We start from the raw sequence: 17,975 nt of genomic DNA, 5'->3' as shown, positions 1-17,975 counted from the left end.
AGTAGTGGACAAAGCGCATGGGGTGACTGCAGTGTCTCAATTAGGGGTTGCAATGCCAGAGCTGAGGACAATGGGGGTGGGGGACAGGCTCTGAGCTGCAACCTAAGTGAATCCAAGGCAGAATGAAGCTCCTTATAATGGCATTTTATTGTAGCTAAATACGCCTCAGCCTAAGGCAGTCATTTAAGAGATAAGTCCATGTATTTGCGCACAAAATTGCAAGGGGATCCTTCTGATTTCTAACTTTTAAAATGAGTGGGTTGGGAAAATGGTACTTCAGACTCAGTCAAAAGATTCATGGCATCTGCTGGATCCACGCAGGGGATGAGTGAGGGAAAGAAAACACCCGTCTCCCATACCCGGCCCCGCAAAGGAGCTGAGCCCAGGAACCAGAACCGCTTGGCTTCGGAGTATTTTGTTGCGGGGAAATAAGATCTCGTGTTACAAGCTGGCACATTTAATTAACATGCGGGAAGGAGGCAACCAGGCAACCAATCCATGTCTGTCTGTCTGTCTGTCTGTCTGTCTGTCTCTCTCTCTCTCTCTCTCTCTCTCTCTCTCTCTCCTATTCTCCCCCTCCCACTCTCTGGGGGGGAAAAAAAGGCAATGGGAAAAATATCTTCAGATGAGGACTAACAACAAAGAAAGTTTATTCTACTATACTAATAAAACTTAATGGCTGGATGGGTTATTCCAGATGACATTTTAACAGTCATTCAATCAATGAATCGATAAAGCAATCAATCAGTCACAGAAAGGGGGCGCAGTATCTGTAGAAGGTGCAGGCCATCTCCCACTCCCATGGGCTTCAGTATAAACTGAGGGTGGGAACTGCCTCAACGCTTTACTTCTCTAGCACACGAACGTCTCTCCTTCACATGATATAGTATGTGGGAATTTGAGGACATGTAATAAAATTAAACAGAATGAAATGAATCTCCCAGATCCCCAGTTCTGTTCTGAAACAAAGGGGAAGACTTCACCAGTACAGACCTTGGGGTACTGGGTGGGCCTTTGCCAACCGACGGAAACACAGAGCCCCAGAGAAGTCAACATCGAGATTCACGCCACTCTCACCTCTTATTACAGATGCAAGTGTACAAATCAGTGCGAACATCACCCTCCCCCACGGGGCCCTGAGCAGTCTTCCTCCTGCACTGTCCTCCCTGCTTTCACCAGTAAGAGCGGCCTGAAGTGTTCGAACCCGAGCTCCCTGCTCAGAGCACTGCAGGGTCCGGGGCCTGGGCCGACACATGCCGGTTGGGACCTGCCGCGTGGCCCTCACCCAAACGGTGCTGCACCGGGCAGCTCCCTGCCGTGGGTTCCGCCGAGGAGGCCGAGTTGGGGAACGTGTCACTGGGATCAGAAGAGAGGCCAGAGATGAAAGACCCGGCCTCCACCCTTCCCCCTCCAGAAACACCTGGAGTCAGTTTATCTTCTCAGCTTCAGGGAAACAGGCCTGCAATGGCCCTCGAAGGACCCTAACGTCCTCCGGCCGGCCACCCCCTCCCCTGGTCATCCATCACCTGCTGCCCACCGCACCGTCTACATTCCTGGGCCGCCTGTGACTCCCGGACCTTCTCCAATTCTGGTTTCTCCTTCTGCCTTGTCCTTTATCACCCCCTGTAGGTCTTGGCCTACATGTCACCTTCCTAGTGAGGCCTTCTCAGCCGCCACCCATCCTAAAGCTCTCTTGCTTTCCCCACACCACTTCCAGCTCCCCTCTCTGCTTCCTTTTTCTCCAAAGCATTTACCTTCCAACACAACGCACATAACTGTGCTTCCCTCGTAGAATAGGACAGAAGCCTCATGAGGACATAGATGCTTTTTAAGGATTGTTTTGTTCATGCAACTATCCACAGCTCGGAGGACCAGGTCTGACTTCTAGTAGGTGCTCAGTGAAAATGTGCGAAGTGAATGGAAGGTGTTCTTATCTCACGGGGTTTCAGAAGGGCTTTCAAGGAGCCATATACGCCCTGAACTGAAAGCCAAGTTTTGAGTTTGGGTGTTTGTTTTTTTCTTTCTGGGAAGTGAGTCTACATCCTTGAGTCTCAAAAGTATTTGAGACTCAAAAGAAGGTAAAGAGCTGCTAACACAGAGGCTTGAATTTCACAAGGATTATTACAGGTTTCTTCAAACAACGCATCGACTTCCTTCACAGCTATTTGCTAAACGAGAAACTCTACCCAGGAGGGGTGCGATTACACTGCGTGCTTGCTTCAGAACCCGCAGCTCTGAGGCCAGAGCTTTGACGGGGAATTTTTATGAGCAGATTGTGAATAGGTAGCACTGTCATCCTCATTGTCTGTGAGCCAGAACTCGGTGAGAATGAATACAAATGTGTTTCACGGATTTGGAGCCAACTCTAATATTCATGCAAAGCTGAAAATAAAGCCTATGTAAGGCCACTACACACATGCATATAGCATGTGAAGATCCAGGGGGGCAGCCGGTTAGGCAAATAGTTACATTCCGTCTAGTCCATCACCTTGGCCCTATTGGAAAATTACCAGGATCTGGTCCCAAAATAACAAAACCCTTTCCTCTTTCCCACCCACACACTCACCCACCTACTCACTCACCCCCAATTCCAAAACAAAACAAAAACAAGGAAGTCCACAAACAAAATCATCAATCATCTATCAGGTATGCAAACATCACTGTGGAAGAGTCAAAACTGCATCCAACATGGGACATGGCTTACCTTCTCCTATCATAGAGACCCCCACGGACATGCCCATGAACTTGCTTTTGGTCCATACGTGAGTGTTGATACACAGTCTCTTCTCCTTGCACTCACAGTAGAAGCAGGAGATGGGTGGGTGATGGGACACCTGCTCGGCCACAAACCGTAGCTTGTAGCTTTCCGCAGGCTCCTCGGCAATCAGGTGTTCCTGGCTGGGAGGAGAGTGGGGGGCAGTCCTCTTTGGCTTGACTCTGTCCCTGGGAACCTCCCAGGAGCAGTGAAATGTCTCGCCGATGATGGGGTTGTAAGGCTTCTTGGCCAAGGCCCCCTTGCGGCCCTCGTGGAAGGCGGTGAGATAATACTCCACAAAGCAAATGACTCTCTCCTCCGGCGTGGCTCCCGCAGTGACGGCCAGCAGCAGGTCCGGGTGCGCCATGAAGTCCGCATACATCTCCAGCAAAGATCGCTTCTCCAGAATAAAGGTGGGGAGCACCACCTGCATTTGGAAGGAGACACAGTCAGACAGGAGTCCCTGCGGTGACATGGAAGAGCGGAAAGGAAAAACATGAAGGCTGCCACCCATCAAGCAAAGTCACAGGGGCTCAAGCCAGGGGCCAGTGTTTTTCGATTTGTACACAAATGACGAATCAGGAGAAATAATACGGAAGAAACTGAAGTAGCTGCAGCGGTGGATCAACGCCGACCTAACTTTGATGACCTGAGTGATTTTCTTCTCGGCTCCTCTGGGCTAAAACAATGGCCCCTGTCTCTCCACTGCCGCCACAGCCCCCTTTCACTCATTACTTGGTGTGAAGAAAACAGCTTGGAAGGGCTTTCTCATGTTCTTCCTCAATCAGGCACAGCCAGGAGGATGCTCAGTGTGTTCCCACAAACATGGACATTGGGGTTTGCTGGTGGTCAAAGGGGGTCCAGGAGGACCAGGACCCACCATCAGTGAGAGTGTCTATTTGGGGATCTCTGTTAGAAGAGGAGCCCGTAAACCCCAATGAGACGCGGGCAGAGTAGGAGGGTGGTCAGCCCCTGGCCGGGGCTCTAGGAGGCAGGGCCAATACCAGGCAAATGCCTACAGAGCTGCCACGGAGAAGAGGGACCACTAGGGCCAGAAGAAACGAGCGTAAGTTACAAACAAGTAGGCTGGCACTCAGAGTCTTCTGGTCAATGGGCCGGCATAGGGGTACCCAGGTTTGCTATTGCCCGTTGCTGCAGATAAGTAGAAATCTGAGCGGCTCCGACAGGCATGGGACAAAGAAACTCCTCGTTGACACAAAGTGGATCCAAGTGGTCACTCAGGTGCCATATAACCCAAGTGCCTGTAACCCAACCATTAGGTCACTTAAAGCAAATGAAGGGTGTTCCGAAACTGGGCTGGAGAGCAGGTAACTCATGACTCCTGCTGATATGCAAAGGAGAGAGAGCCTGCTTCTCATCACTCAACAGTGATGTCGAAATGACTAAGTTACTGGGTATCTCAATTCCTCCCTCGCAGCCGCATGACACAGCTCTTTTTGGCCTGGAGCATCTCACATTGCTCCTCCTCGTGTGGAATCACAGGGTTTTGAAGCTGGAAGCCTGGCCTTGACCTCTAGGCTCCTCCGTGACATCCTCCGAGTGAGGGCAGAGGAGCCACACGAGTTCAAGTTCAAGCAAGTTGACCAAGGTCATGCATCTGGTGTACGTTCCCACCTTACAGGACCAGGCCTGTCCTTCCTTTATACAGTCCCTAACTCCCATGAGAACGTTTGCCAGGGGGCACATCCCTGATCGTGAATACCATGGCTTACAGGTCTGTAGCTCTGTCTCTACTTCAGCTCGCTAAGACCTCTCCTTGCCAAGCATCTAGATACAATGGGAGACAGATGTGCTGAGAAAAGAGACAGACAGACAGGCATGAGATTAGCAAAGCACCGAGATTTCAGAGGAAACTGGAGGAAGCCCGGCCCACTGCAGAGATGAGGTTGGTATCGTTTTTAATGTTGTTCTATCTTTCATTTAAAAACTGTGTCAAGAGGAAAATGTCCCTGTGTTAAGCAAAAAAGCAACCAGATGTAAAATTGAACATGTAACACCATCTAAGAATCATAAAAAGACCCTGAATGCTAACCTATCTGTCTTGGATGATAGAACTGAATGACTTTTATGCTTTTTCTGAGTATCTTTCTGCTTTGCTTTTATAATGTACTGGAAGAAGAAACATTCTTTAAAATACAACCATCAAATGAAAGGAGATTTCCTAATTTCCTTTCTGCCACAGCCTGACAAAATTGAGAATCTCAAGGATCTGAGCCGGAAAAGTACGACCTGGCTCTGAATGGCCTTCAGATGCCACTGCTACCGCTGCCTGGGCCTTTCTGTGGGACAGGTCGTCACTCAGCCCATCGCCATGCTCTCCGCGTCTGCTCTTCCAGGCGGCTGGCTGTTCTCCCGGGGCCTCCCCCCACCGGTGGCTGATGGCAGAGTAAAGAAGAAAGACAAGCCCGGATGGCGTGGCTCAGGGGGTGAGCACTGACCTATGAACCAGGAGGTCATGGTTTGATTCCTGGTCAGGGCATATGCCCGGGTTGCGGGATTGGATCCCCAGTGTGGAGCATGCAGGAAGCAGCCAATCAGTGATTCTCTCCCATCCTTGATGTTTCTATCTCTCTCTCCTTCTCCCTTCCTCTCTGATCAATAAAAATATATATTTTTTAAAAAGCAGAGAGGCGTAATAACCTCACACATTCACCATCTCTCCTTCTCCTGCCCCCGCCCCCCGCCCAGGGCCACTCAAGTTCTCCCCTAAGAATTACTCCAGACAGGCTACGCAGGTTAGGGACTCTGGCCTTCAGTAGCCTGGGAAAACCCTTCAATGAGGCTAAGTCAATTAGAAAGAAAAGTCACAAATGTCCACATCACCAGACTATCCCCAAATCATTCCACATCCTGCTCTCTCCCTTCCGGGGCCCAGGGGACCCTCTGATCAGGACGCAAGCCAGGGAGGGAGCAGGCAGGATTACAGCGAGGTGGTCAGCCCTGACACACAGAACTCCAAGTGAAGGTGGCTCAACCACCTTGACTCGTGCATGGCCACCATGAAAACAGTAGGGAGGGTCCTCACATAATTAAAAATGGAACTGCCTTATGACCCAGCGATTCCACTTCTGGAAATATATCCGAAGAAACCCAAAACACTAATTTGAAAGAATATATGCATTCCTATGCTCATAGAAGTATTACTTGTAATAGCCAAGATATGGAAGCAACTCAAGCACCCATCAATAAATGAGTGCATAAACGAGCTATATATATAGTTATTACTTGGCCATAAAACATCTTACCATTCGCGATAGCATGGAATGACTTAGAGGGTATTATGCTAAGTGAAATAAGTCAGTCAGAGAAAGGCAATTACTGATAATATCAATTATATGTGAAATCTAAAGAACAGAATAAATGAACAAAGTTGAAACAGACTCATAGATACAGAGAACAGACACGTTTGCCAGAGGGGAGGCAGGGGGTGGGAGACTGGGTGAAAAAGGTGAAAGGATTAAGTAGTACAGATTGGTAGTTACAAAATAGTCAGGGGGTAGAAAGTACAGCATAGGGAATACAGTCAACAATATTGTAATAACTATGTATACCATGGGTACTGGAAATATCAGGGGAACACTTTGTAAAGTGTGTGACTGCTAACCACTATGCTATACACCTGAAGCTAATACAAAATATTGAATGTAAACCGTAGTTGAAAAATAATTTTTTTAAAATAAAGAAAGGGCATGCATAGCGACCCCTCTGGAAAAGTACAGCTGAAGCTTCCTAACTGGCCTTCACTTTCTGTCATGCCCACCCTTACTTCTCTCCACACCACAGCCAGTCTGTCTATTAACATCTCTACAAGAGGTAAGGTTGAATCTAGCCCCGCACCTCCCTCTTGTCTCACATGACCCGTCACTGCAGCCCCAGCCCTCCCTTACAAGCTCCCCTTCCCCGACACTCACATTCACCCGTTTCCCTGTTCTGCCCTCTCTCCTGCCTTGTCTAAATGACACAGCTACTCAGCTCAAGAGTAACCTCTATGAAGCTTTCCCAGCAGCTCCTGCTGCCAAGGCTAAACCAACAACCTCCTCCTTCGTATCTTCACGGAGCCCCACACTCATCTCCATCACAGCACCCACAATGCTCTTTTTGCTCTTATTAAAGCTATAAAGAGGATTGGGACAATCTGGGGAACTTTTATGATGGGTCATAGATGAAACAGTTTGGCAGCAATGTTAAATTTCCCAAGTGTGACAAATGTATTGTGTAAGAGAAATGTGCTATTGTTCGAGATACTCATTACAACACACTCCGAAATGGTTCATCAAAAACACACATACACATAGATATGCACAGAGGGGGAGAGAGGGAAATGGAAAGAGGCAGCGGAGAAGGAGAGAGGAAAGAAGGGAGAAGAAATAAATGCCAAGTAGCAAAATGTTAACTGGCCAATAAAGGTGATACATGGAAGATCACTGTACTATTCTTGCAACTCTACTGTAGATTAGAAAATGTACAATAAAAAAAAATTGGAGGAAAAAGAAAAAAAGGCTCTACTAGAGATGCAATACCTGAGAACTTATCCATTTTCCAAGACAACCCTCCCGAAATTACAGTCTCGGGGAGTATGATCTCACAGCCTACGCCAAGTCCAACCCACCAGCTATGTTTCTGCTCTTGACAATGGCGCTGAGGCTTTGTCTGAGATGGGAAAAGCAGAATACCTGGGGAGATGGAGCGGATGGGCTGGGAGTGGGGTGACTGCTTCCCCTTTCATCTCTTCTTGGAATGTTCTGATGGTGTTTGTGCAGAACACCAGACAGGTGCCTTTCAAAACCAGCACCTTGAACGCGCCAGGCAAGATATCACACTTTTCATTAAAGCAGATTTCTCTCTCTCATACGATCTGCCTTCGCAAATAAGTCACTTAATCATCCGTTTCTTGGGCGGGGGACACTGGAGATCGAGCCAGGAATTGGTGAGTACTAATTGGGCTGTCTGCCTCCAACGGAGCGGTGAGTGATGGCCCAGCTGTACAGATGATGGCGTCCAAATGGCTAGAATCAGTGCTGCAGATTTATGGAGCCATCAATAAGGGCTGCCTTTTCTCCCATTAACATAATTAAGACAATGAACTACTTTGGGGAAAGGGAAAAAAAGAGAAGATCTACACTCGGGACTCAGAGAACGATTAATTACATTTACAGCGGCATCCATCTAGAAGTAACTTCAGGCAGGGCCCTAAGAAACTTTGAAATAATCCATTGCCCACCAAGAAAGTCAAAGTGCCCCCAGAAAGAGGGACAGTCCCTTCCCATCAGGGGGAACCACAGGCCTCTGCCAAGGAAGGCCCAGAGCGGGTGCGATTTTCTCCAAAGAAACATCCGTTAACTTCATAACCTTGAGAATTACCTACATAATACAGCACCCTGTCCTCAGCCTGGCAAACCTACCCAGTGCAAATAAGCAAACAAAGAGAGGCCAAGACCACCCTCCGAGATGGACCTATGTAATCCTTTAAGGAAACCCGGGGAAACACACACAAAAACCCAACCTGACAAAATAAAGGGTAGGTAATCCACTGCCAGGAAGAGTTAGCTGCACCTGTACCAACCAGCGGGTTTGTTTCTCTGCACGTGGACAATGAGATTGGATCACCAACAAGGTTGCCTTTGGGGACTAGCTAAGCTGTGAAAGCGAGTGACAGCAGCAGCAGGTCACGCCTTGGTGTGCACAATGGCCTCGCTCTGGCTCCACTGTTTTCCTCCCTCCTGGCTTCTCCCTGTGGCCACTGAGTCATATCTATCTCCATAGGCCGTCTTTCACCTTCTCTAGGACACAGCAGGAAACAAGAGTATCCTCTCCTGAAGTTTCCTTATCATCTCCTCGGCCTTTTCTGGCGCTCCCCTGCCCTGTAGAGTCACAGCTCCCGCAAGGAAGCAAATGGCAAGGCACACGCTCTGAGGATGAGCATGAATCTCCTTTCCAGTTATTCCTGGAATAGCCAGACTTGGCTGCAACTCAGCTCATCCCTTCAGCTTTCCCAGTCTCCCCACAAGGAAAGATGATGAGCCGGGAAGACTGAGAGATGGCACCCAAACCACCGGCCACGAACCCAGTGGGACACGCCGACCTACCTTGGTCAAATCCATTCCAAGTTTGAGCTGCGAGATGAGATGAAGAATTACACTGCGCTGATCCTCCATGACGCCCAGTTCTGCCTCTTCCTTATCTTCAGTGTCACTTTTTTCATCTTCGGACAAAACCAATTCAGGGCCTGAGTTCGGCTACAAAAAGATCATCAATAAAAATCACCAGCGGTTCCAGCGGAAGTGAGCAGCACAGCACTCGAACCCATATGCTTGGCAATGACAGAGGGAGCCCGGTTCTGACCCAGGAGGCCGGTCCTACTGGCCATAGGGTGGAGGATGACCCTTTTTGGGATGCAGGACATCCTTAGCTACTGCACATGCCCTCTGATCTCCCCATCACCTCCTATGAGTGAGCCTTCTGGCCGAAGGACTTCCCCTGACAAGAAAGATCCCTGCCCTTTAAGAAACTATAACATTCAGGAATGAGCCCCCTTAACCTTGGCCATTCCCAAACAATATTCTCCTATTAACTTGCACAACCCAGGACACTTTATATCTAATATAATTTTTTCTATGTTTAAGAAAAGGTCTGATACCCCAGGGATGGGCTGAGATTACCTTATTTTATGAGAAAATTTACCCTCAACTGTTTTACATCAATTAATATTACAACAGCAAGTATGAAAAGTGAGTTGGCATTCATCTAGGGAGGGAGGCAAAAATGAAAATGTCAAGACCAACTCTGAGGCTTTATAAGAATGCTGAGATACATGCTGGCCACCAAATCCTGCTTTCCTCATGCAAGTTTATTAATTCAATTGCTCGGTTCCATTTTTCCAAGAACATAAAAAAAACAACAACAACAGGCAAGTTAATAAACAAAATGTGCAAAAGGGAATGACTGAGCACAAAGTTTTCAATACCCAAGAACCAAGCACTCTGGCGACCATGTCAAGCTGTCTGCAGAATTCTGTTGAAAAAAAGTAACCATTGCACACTTATCTATGTTCTTATGGTACTTGTTTTCATGTAAACAAAAACACTGCATACAACATTATACAACCGTTCCTAATGACTGGTCAGACACAGTGAAGTCAGCATACAGCAATGCAGGGCGCAAAGGCATTACATATAAAAGCATACAGACTTGCCCAAATGTCCATGCAAAAACGAACGATTTATAAACCTCAATGGACAGAACGATCTCATTTTATTTAATGGCACTTCCAATCCGCAAAGGTGGTCTCAGTGATCGAGGTGGTTGCAATGTCTGGCCGAACAGACTCGTGCTGGCCCTTCCTTACCAGCACTCCAGAGGAGACACGGTACTCCCCCTGCCCCGGAGCAGGCATTTTTAAAATTTGAAATTAAAATTTCCCAAGTCTTCTCTGAGTAACCCCACTTCTGGGCTGACAGCAGGGCAGCCTCAGTGATGCCCAGGGGGCTTTCCCAGCCAAGAGTTGGGTTTCCTCCATCGCGTGCCTGGTTCTGGCCTCATCGCAATGTGTGACATCATCGGCAAGTGCCTTTGCCAGAATATACTGAGGGCGCCGGGCTCCGTCCTGGTCCAGAGGAGACTAACCGGAGGGATATCTGGGGGCTCCGGGCTGCCCTGATTCCATGCTGGGAAGTCAGAGAACTCAGACACAATCCTTTCAGTGGCAAACGTGCTGCTGATGCTACTTTATTTTTTAATATATTTTTTATTGATTTCAGAGAGGAAGGGAGAGGGAGAGGGAGAGGGAGAGAGAGAGAGAAAGAGAGAGAGAAACATCAATGATGAGAGAGAATTATCAATCGGCTGCCTCCTGCTCGCCCCACACACAGGGGATGAGCCTGCAACCCCGGCATGTACCCTGACCGGGAATCAAACTGTGATCTCCTGGTTCATAGACGATGCTCAACCACTGCGCTATGCCAGCCAAGCAGTTGCTACTTCTTTGTGGTGACCTGGTAGGCGGTAATTTGTATCAACAGACCTCCCCTCAACCCAGGGCAGCTGGGGGAGGAGAGGGCGATGCCTGGGCATCTTGCTTTGGGAGGAAAACGGACAATCACAAACAAATCAAGGCACCGTCATGCACCCAAGGGGGTGGGGGTGGCATGCAAAGTCCTTAAACATCTCGACAACAAAGGTAGCTACATTTTGAGAGCAATTATTCCTGCTTGAAATTAGTTGTTTTCACAAAGTACTGATTGCAAGCTAAACAAATCAATAGCTCAAGTGAGGCAGCCGTAAGGTTTCTGAAGCAAAGAATGATCCTTTCTTCTGAAAATGTGATTTCCCGTTTGCCCACAAGCCGGTACACAGAGAACTCGCCATCCGGCCCACTCCCTGCCCCACTCAGCGCTACGTGCTCACCTCCTCCTGCTGTCTGCCTGACTTGAAAATTCAACCCAGCTCGTCCCCCATTCCAGTAACCAAGGAAGCCTTTAGCAAGACCCGTGATACTAAGAACATGCATGAACGTGCACACGAGCCTCTCCAGCTCTTCCCACCACACACAACAACACGTTTCCTCTGTGTCTGATGATGACTCTCAGAGACACTGGCTCCAGCAGAGAGAATGAAGGCTGGTACACGGGCCCCAGAAACTGGCTCACTCCAGGTGACTTGGGGCCAGAGCTCCTGGGGCCCTGAAGTCCTGCCAAGGAAGAAAGGCCGAGGGGAGCCTGACACACATCTGCCTCCTTGGCTCAGATCCTCAGCAAGCAGTGCCCTCAGCTGAAACACAGATCCAGCAATAGTTCTGTCTCCCACAGCTTCTGAGAGCTTGCCCTTTCTCTTACAGGATGGTTTGCAAAAAATTCTCCTGTCCAACCTCAAGTAAACAATCAGGGGCTTAAAAAAAAAGAAGCAGCTGGTTTCAATCACCACATTGTTAATGAACATCTTAGATCAGTGGTTGCCAACATGTGGTCCATGGACCACTGGTGGTCCCTGAGGTCTGAAAGGTTGGCGACTGCTGTCTTAGATGATACCCACAATCCCACCCTCACTGGAACTCAGTCCTTTGCAGGAAGGTGAGACCACCCTCTGTTTTGGGTCCAAATTGAAGGCATTGCGTAGGTGTAGATAGAACTGTGGGGCTCATTTAGAAAGGTGTCTATTGGCAACGTAAATATGTCAACACCCACAAAGCACCTGAGAGCAAGCACTGCAAGAAATGGAAGGCTTGGCCCAGCCCATGTGGCTCAGTGGTTGAGTGTCAACTTATGAACCAGGAGGTCACAGTTTGATTTCCAGTCAAGGCACATGCCTGGGTTGCAGGCTCGGTCCCCAGTAGGGGGCGTGCAGGAGGCAGCTGATCAGTGATTCTCATCATTGATGTTTCTATCCCTCTCTCCCTCTCCCTTCCTCTCTCTGAAATTAATAATAATAATAATAATAATAATAATAATAGAAATGGACAGTTTAGAGCCAGGCTTGGAAGGAGTTTTAAAGACAGAAAGCCTTCTTCCCTTTTGGGGTCAAGGTTTGTTGATTCTGCTACTCTGATGTGAAATCCAAAACAGCGCTAATGGGCACTGGCTCTCAGTCTGTTCTCCATAATCAGGCCCACATTCTCACCCTCCCTCTCCCAGAGCTCTGCTTCTGTCCGGGGCCCCCGCATGCCCACACCTTGTGGTCCCTATGGATTTCTGCTTGTAAAGTGATGACAGCTGCCTCGAGGTGGTCAAAGGTGGCAGAACAGTGTTTCTCCATCTCAGAAGAAACTGAAAATGAGAAATGGTTTTCTAATGCTGAGAAACTTCATAAGACTTAAGAAGAATCTTTAAATACCCCATCCCCCAGAGATCTTTGCAAATGAGCCAGCTCAGCCATAAAAATGCAGCCAAACTTGAAGATAAAATGAAATGAAAATGTGTTTGAAAGAGAAGCAGGCTTTGGAATAATGAGGTTCTTAATAAAAACAAAAATTATGACTCGGTATTTCTACCATGTGAACAACTCGGGGCTACAAAAATCAAGTGACTCATCATGCCTATTAGCAAACGTGGGTAAGGACAAGAAATGTGAGGAAGAGCAAAAGGCCACGTGGCAGGCTGGGGTTTGGGGACCACTCCTCGGTAGCTTAGCGTGACCTGTGCCCCAGAACAAGGGCTCTTAATGTGGGCCCTACGGACACTCCTTAAGATATCTATCACAGCCCTTGATGTTTTATATAAAAATTGTATGTCTGGGCATTTTTCTGGAGAGAGGGGATCCCTGCTGATCTTGGATTCTTAGAAGCGTGTCTGGCCCTGGGCTGACCTCTGGGCCTCTCAAGAACCAAAGGGTCTGAGATCATGTAAGAGGGAGAGACTCTTATGGTAGGAAGCGGTCCAATCAGACAGTCTCAGCATCTGCAGATGCACCACCCCTGCCCTTAACCACACCTCCACTTCTCATCCAGTAGGGGGCAGCACACCCATGAGACTATGGTGAGGCCCAAACCAGAAGCGAAAGTGTGACTTGTGTTCCACAACAGTCTTCTCCAGGGGGACACCAGTGTAGGGGACACACTGCTCTCATCTCTTTAACAAAAACCTAATTTCTTCAATACAAATGTAAATTCCAAGCAAGACTGGCATTCCAATCTATTTTATTCAACACACATATGTAATTTAACTACAGTCTGGGTCAGTTCCAAGAAAAACCAGGAAACAGACATTTATCTTCAGAGTCCATTCATTTCCTTACCGCAGGCCTCACTCCACCCCCCCAACCCCCCAACCCCCCGCTCCTCAAATCTACTCCCCTTTCCTGAGCCTCCTATTTTCCTTTTACCAGTGTAGGGGACACACTGCTCTCATCTCTTTAACAAAAACCTAATTTCTTCAATACAAATGTAAATTCCAAGCAAGACTGGCATTCCAATCTATTTTATTCAACACACATATGTAATTTAACTACAGTCTGGGTCAGTTCCAAGAAAAACCAGGAAACAGACATTTATCTTCAGAGTCCATTCATTTCCTTACCGCAGGCCTCACTCCACCCCCCCCACCCCCCAACCCCCCGCTCCTCAAATCTACTCCCCTTTCCTGAGCCTCACTCCTATTTTCCTTTTCTCAGACAGTGCACATCCAACCCTTTCTTCTTTCTCCACAATGACCTTCTCTTCTTTCTTAACTAAAACCTGGTGCTCAGAGAAGTGGAGCCAATATAAGCAGTTTGACCTACTAATGTCCTCTTGATTTATAAATGCCTATTAACCTAGGGTCTTAACTCCAAGGGCTGAATCCTCAGATTTGAACCATTTTGGGAAAGGCCTGTGAGGTGGCATAACCAACCTTTGAAGAAGCCCTTTTCCTGTTGAACAGGGAGCAAGGCCGTGCCAGAGCCATTACATCACAGACATACAGGTGCCAGGGGTCTACACGGATTAAGTGGGCTCCTACAGTGTGGTCTTCTGCCCAAGTCAATAAGCGTCATCAGAAAAACAAAACTCACAGAATTCAACTGATCTGTCACTATCCTGAAAGTCCACCTGAGCCAGGACAGAAAACACAGCCAGCGAGGGCAAGAACATCCAACTCTCCTCCGGCAGCGAGCACACTGCAGCTCCATCATTTTAAAGCCTGGCATCTCTCCCCGCATACTGCTACGTTGGCACGGAGGCATGGGGCGAACTGAGTCATACCAAAGAGCCTTGATATTGAAGGACAAAAAGCAAACACTGTGCAGATAATGTCTTTATGGGAAAATGGGGAAACCCAGCCATGGCAAGGAGGAAATCTAGTATTCTGAGGACCACAGAAAGGTGGGGATGGAGAAGACCCAAAGCACCACCCTCGATGTACTCAAATGAGAGAAACGTCATGACACACAGCAGCCCAGACAAAGGAATAACCAGGGAATGTGTGTCCTCCTATGTAACTTCTCATCCCACAACTACACAGAACATGCAATCACATGCAGGAATGGCCACCAGGGCAAGTCTGCTTCTGTTTCCTGGGGGATCAGAGTCAATAGAAGTTGGTTTGCCAGAAAATGAAAGGTCCTAGAAAAAGAGAAATGTGAAGTTGAAACATGGATACAGGTTAGGGGGCCGGAGAGATGGGAAGAATAGGTAAGTGACAGACCAAGGAGAAGAATAAAGAAACACGGTGACTATTGGAGGAGAAGCAAGGCATCCGAGTGTCTTGGACAGGGATGGGGAACCTTTTGTCTGCCAAGGGCATTTGGGTATCTATAACATCATTCGTGGGCCATACAAAGTTATCAACTTAAAAATGAGCCTGCTATATTTGGTCACACATTTAATTAACTCGCCCCTAATGCCTTGGCAGGGCCAGACCAAATGATTTCACGGACCTTATACAGGCCACAGGATAGATGTTCCCCACCTCTGGCCTAAGAGGTACAGGTGCCCAGGGACCAACTACTGAACCAATTTTTGGGGGGTTCTAACGATAATGGTATTACTGTCGTTGATGACATTTATGGAATCCATAAAACCAAGGATTTAGTCCCTTTTCCCTCTAGTCATTTTCTTTTCATTTCAATATTCACCGCATATTTAACCAAAGTACCACAATCATTCCTTGATCCTCATAGTGTATCTTCATATTAGTAATATTTTACATCCTAAGAAGTCCCCTCTCACAGCCCAAGGTCACGAACACTGGTGTAGCTGCACTCGAAGACCCAGTCCAGCTTTGTACCCAAGTCAATGACATCCGCCCAGCTTGGAGTGCACAAAGATGGCCTGCAGTCCGGTGAATCCACTTGGCATTTTTGTCCCTCATCCCCCAGGAAGAAATGGTTATCGCATGACTATCAAGTGCAGGGCCCTCTCCTTCACGTGCTGGGGAAAACCATTTCCCCCGAGGACACACGCAGACATAATGTTTTGTTATAGGAATGGAAAAGTTGCTGCTCCTGATGACCTGTCCTTCCCACGCTAGCACCGGGGGGGTGTCCTCCGGAACAGTCTCTTTAGCACCTGCCTCTAATTCCCCCAGAGGAGGCCACCCGTGCTGGGCGGAGGGCCTCTCAGTTGACTGGATGATGCTCTCTTCTGGTCAGAAATTATACCAAAGAGCTTGTGGTCGGACACACGTCTTCGGATGGTGTGTCTAGTCCAGCGGATGCGCCCTAGCCCTGATGCAGGGCAGCTGTCACGTGTAATATCTTCTGTCTCAAACATCCTTCTATTCTGTGTGGAGCCACGTCCAAAGCCAGGTGGCCAACTGTGCGCTGAAGGCCACCACCCTATTTAGGGGACTTTATCTTGGAGGTAGGTACAATGAGGCCACTGTTGGGGGGGTGACGGGGACCCGACGGAGACGTTGTCTCTTATCCTTAAGAGGTTCGAGCACAGGCATGTCCACACAGCATGGTCCCAGCTGCCATTTTGCAGATGTGAGTTGGTGGCCACTGACATCACAATCCTTCTGCTGCCTCCCAGGGGCGGCGCTGCTGTCTTGCTCTAACCACACATACACACACACTTGCCACACTTGGCTCTCATAGACTGGAAGGACAGAGGCTCCTCCTGAGCCAAGGGGCCGACCTGCAGAGAGGGTGAAGTTTCAGTAAAGCACGCCCTGGAAGGCAGAAGGACAGCATCAGCCGAGACAGTCGGGAATAATTCTACCCGTCGGGGCTCCTTTCAAAACATTCCAGGGGAGCATTCAGAGGAGGTGGCAGCATCAGCCCTTTTCTCATTTCCACATTATCTGCTTGGAAACCCAATGAAAGCAACAAAGAGAGGAACTGGGAAGGAACAAAGACAATCTAAACAAAGGACCAAAAAGTACAAGCAAGCAGCAGCAGCAGATGCAGTGGTGGCTTCTGACGCAGCCCAGCGAGAGTCCCGGCCACCCACATGCAGGAACCGAGAGGCCACAAGCCACACAGCTGAGTCTAGCTGTGTGGCATCGAAGTCTAGCACCGGCAAACCACATCCAGCACTGAGTTACCGGCCTGGCCAGGGCTGGGCGGGACTTCCTGAGAGCGAAGCTGGGCGGGGTTGAGGGGCAGGGTCGCCACAGCCCTGGGTGTTGCACGTGCAGCATGGGTCACATTTCCAAACTCACAGGAAGCTTGTTAGCACAGGGATCAAAGTCACGATAGGAAAAGAAAGAGGCCACAAAAACAGAAGCACACAATCCCAGAGCCCTGGGAGGCATCGAAGCATAAAGGGCGAGCACCGAGCTTCGGTGCAGAGGCGGCCCTGAGTGTAAATGCTGCATGCACTACCTCCCGCCCGTCAGGCCCAGGGTCCTCGTCTGTGAAACGGAGGAGGAACCACCCACAGCTCAGAGGAAATGCCTAGCAAACGCCACTGCTCTGTGGCCTCTGGCTTTCGCACTGGGTACGTGGTGGTACCCGTGGGCTTGTGGATCTAGAAGCCACTGCTAAAGCGCCCGCCACCTCCTCCTGGGCCCCTCCTTCCGGCAGCACTGGAAGCTGTATGATGCAGCCCACACTCCTTTCCCAGGACCCCCAGCAGTGAGGACACTCAGGGCTCTGGGCCTGCAAAAGGTCCAGGGCCCCCAAATAGGCCATGGTCCTGACCTCCAGGTCCTGGATCTGGGGCTCCACCAGGAGGGAACACACAGAAATGTCCAAGAAAGTCTCAGCCAAGTGCACAGCAGATCCAGGAACCACAAGAGACAAACACAAGCAGCAAGGACGGTGAATCAGAGAGGCAGGCCATCAACTGGCCCCAGAAGACCAGCTACAGTCTGGAGTGACAGGAGCAGGGGGCCTGCCACCCACGTGGCCACGTTCCCTAGAGCAGCGGTCGCCAACCGGTGGTCCGTGGACCACTGGTGGTCCGTGAGGTCCGAAAGGTTGGTGACCGCTGTTCTAGAAGGCCCGGGAAAGGTAGGGAAGGAACTCACTTGAGACCCATGCTAGCCTTCCTGGCTACTGGTAAGAGGAAAAGCAAAGGGTTAAGACATAGGGTGCGCTCCCATCAGCAGATGAATGGATTAGGAAACTGTGGTACATCTACACAATGGAATACTATGCTGCTGTAAAAAAGAAGGAATTCTTACCACTTGCAGCAGCATGGATGGAACTGGAGAGCATTATGCTAGGTGAAATAAGCCAGTCAATGAAAGAAAAATACCACATGATCTCACTCATTTATGGATAATAAAGACCATTATAAACTGATGAACAAAAATAGATACAGAGGCAGAGCAGCATCGAACAGACT

At 48.9% G+C, this 17,975-nt stretch overlaps 1 protein-coding gene across 1 annotated transcript in view; it reads right to left on the bottom strand.

Annotated features, from left to right (window-relative positions):
- Nucleotides 1–17,975, bottom strand: part of OSBPL10 (oxysterol binding protein-like 10) — a 206,488-nt gene that overhangs the window by 11,204 nt on the left and 177,309 nt on the right. The window contains exons 8-9 of the mRNA XM_014548387.1: nt 8,863–9,012; nt 2,705–3,182 (exon numbers count right to left, since the gene is read on the bottom strand). Coding sequence (XP_014403873.1) covers nt 2,705–3,182; nt 8,863–9,012 — 628 coding nt within the window. The remainder of the gene's footprint in view (nt 1–2,704; nt 3,183–8,862; nt 9,013–17,975) is intronic.

The sequence above is a fragment of the Myotis brandtii genome, unplaced genomic scaffold, assembly GCF_000412655.1.
Source record: "Myotis brandtii unplaced genomic scaffold, ASM41265v1 scaffold506, whole genome shotgun sequence".
Taxonomy (NCBI): domain Eukaryota; kingdom Metazoa; phylum Chordata; class Mammalia; order Chiroptera; family Vespertilionidae; genus Myotis; species Myotis brandtii.
The sequence above is the reverse complement of the archived record's forward strand: the minus strand, read 5'-3'. Positions and strand labels throughout refer to the sequence as shown.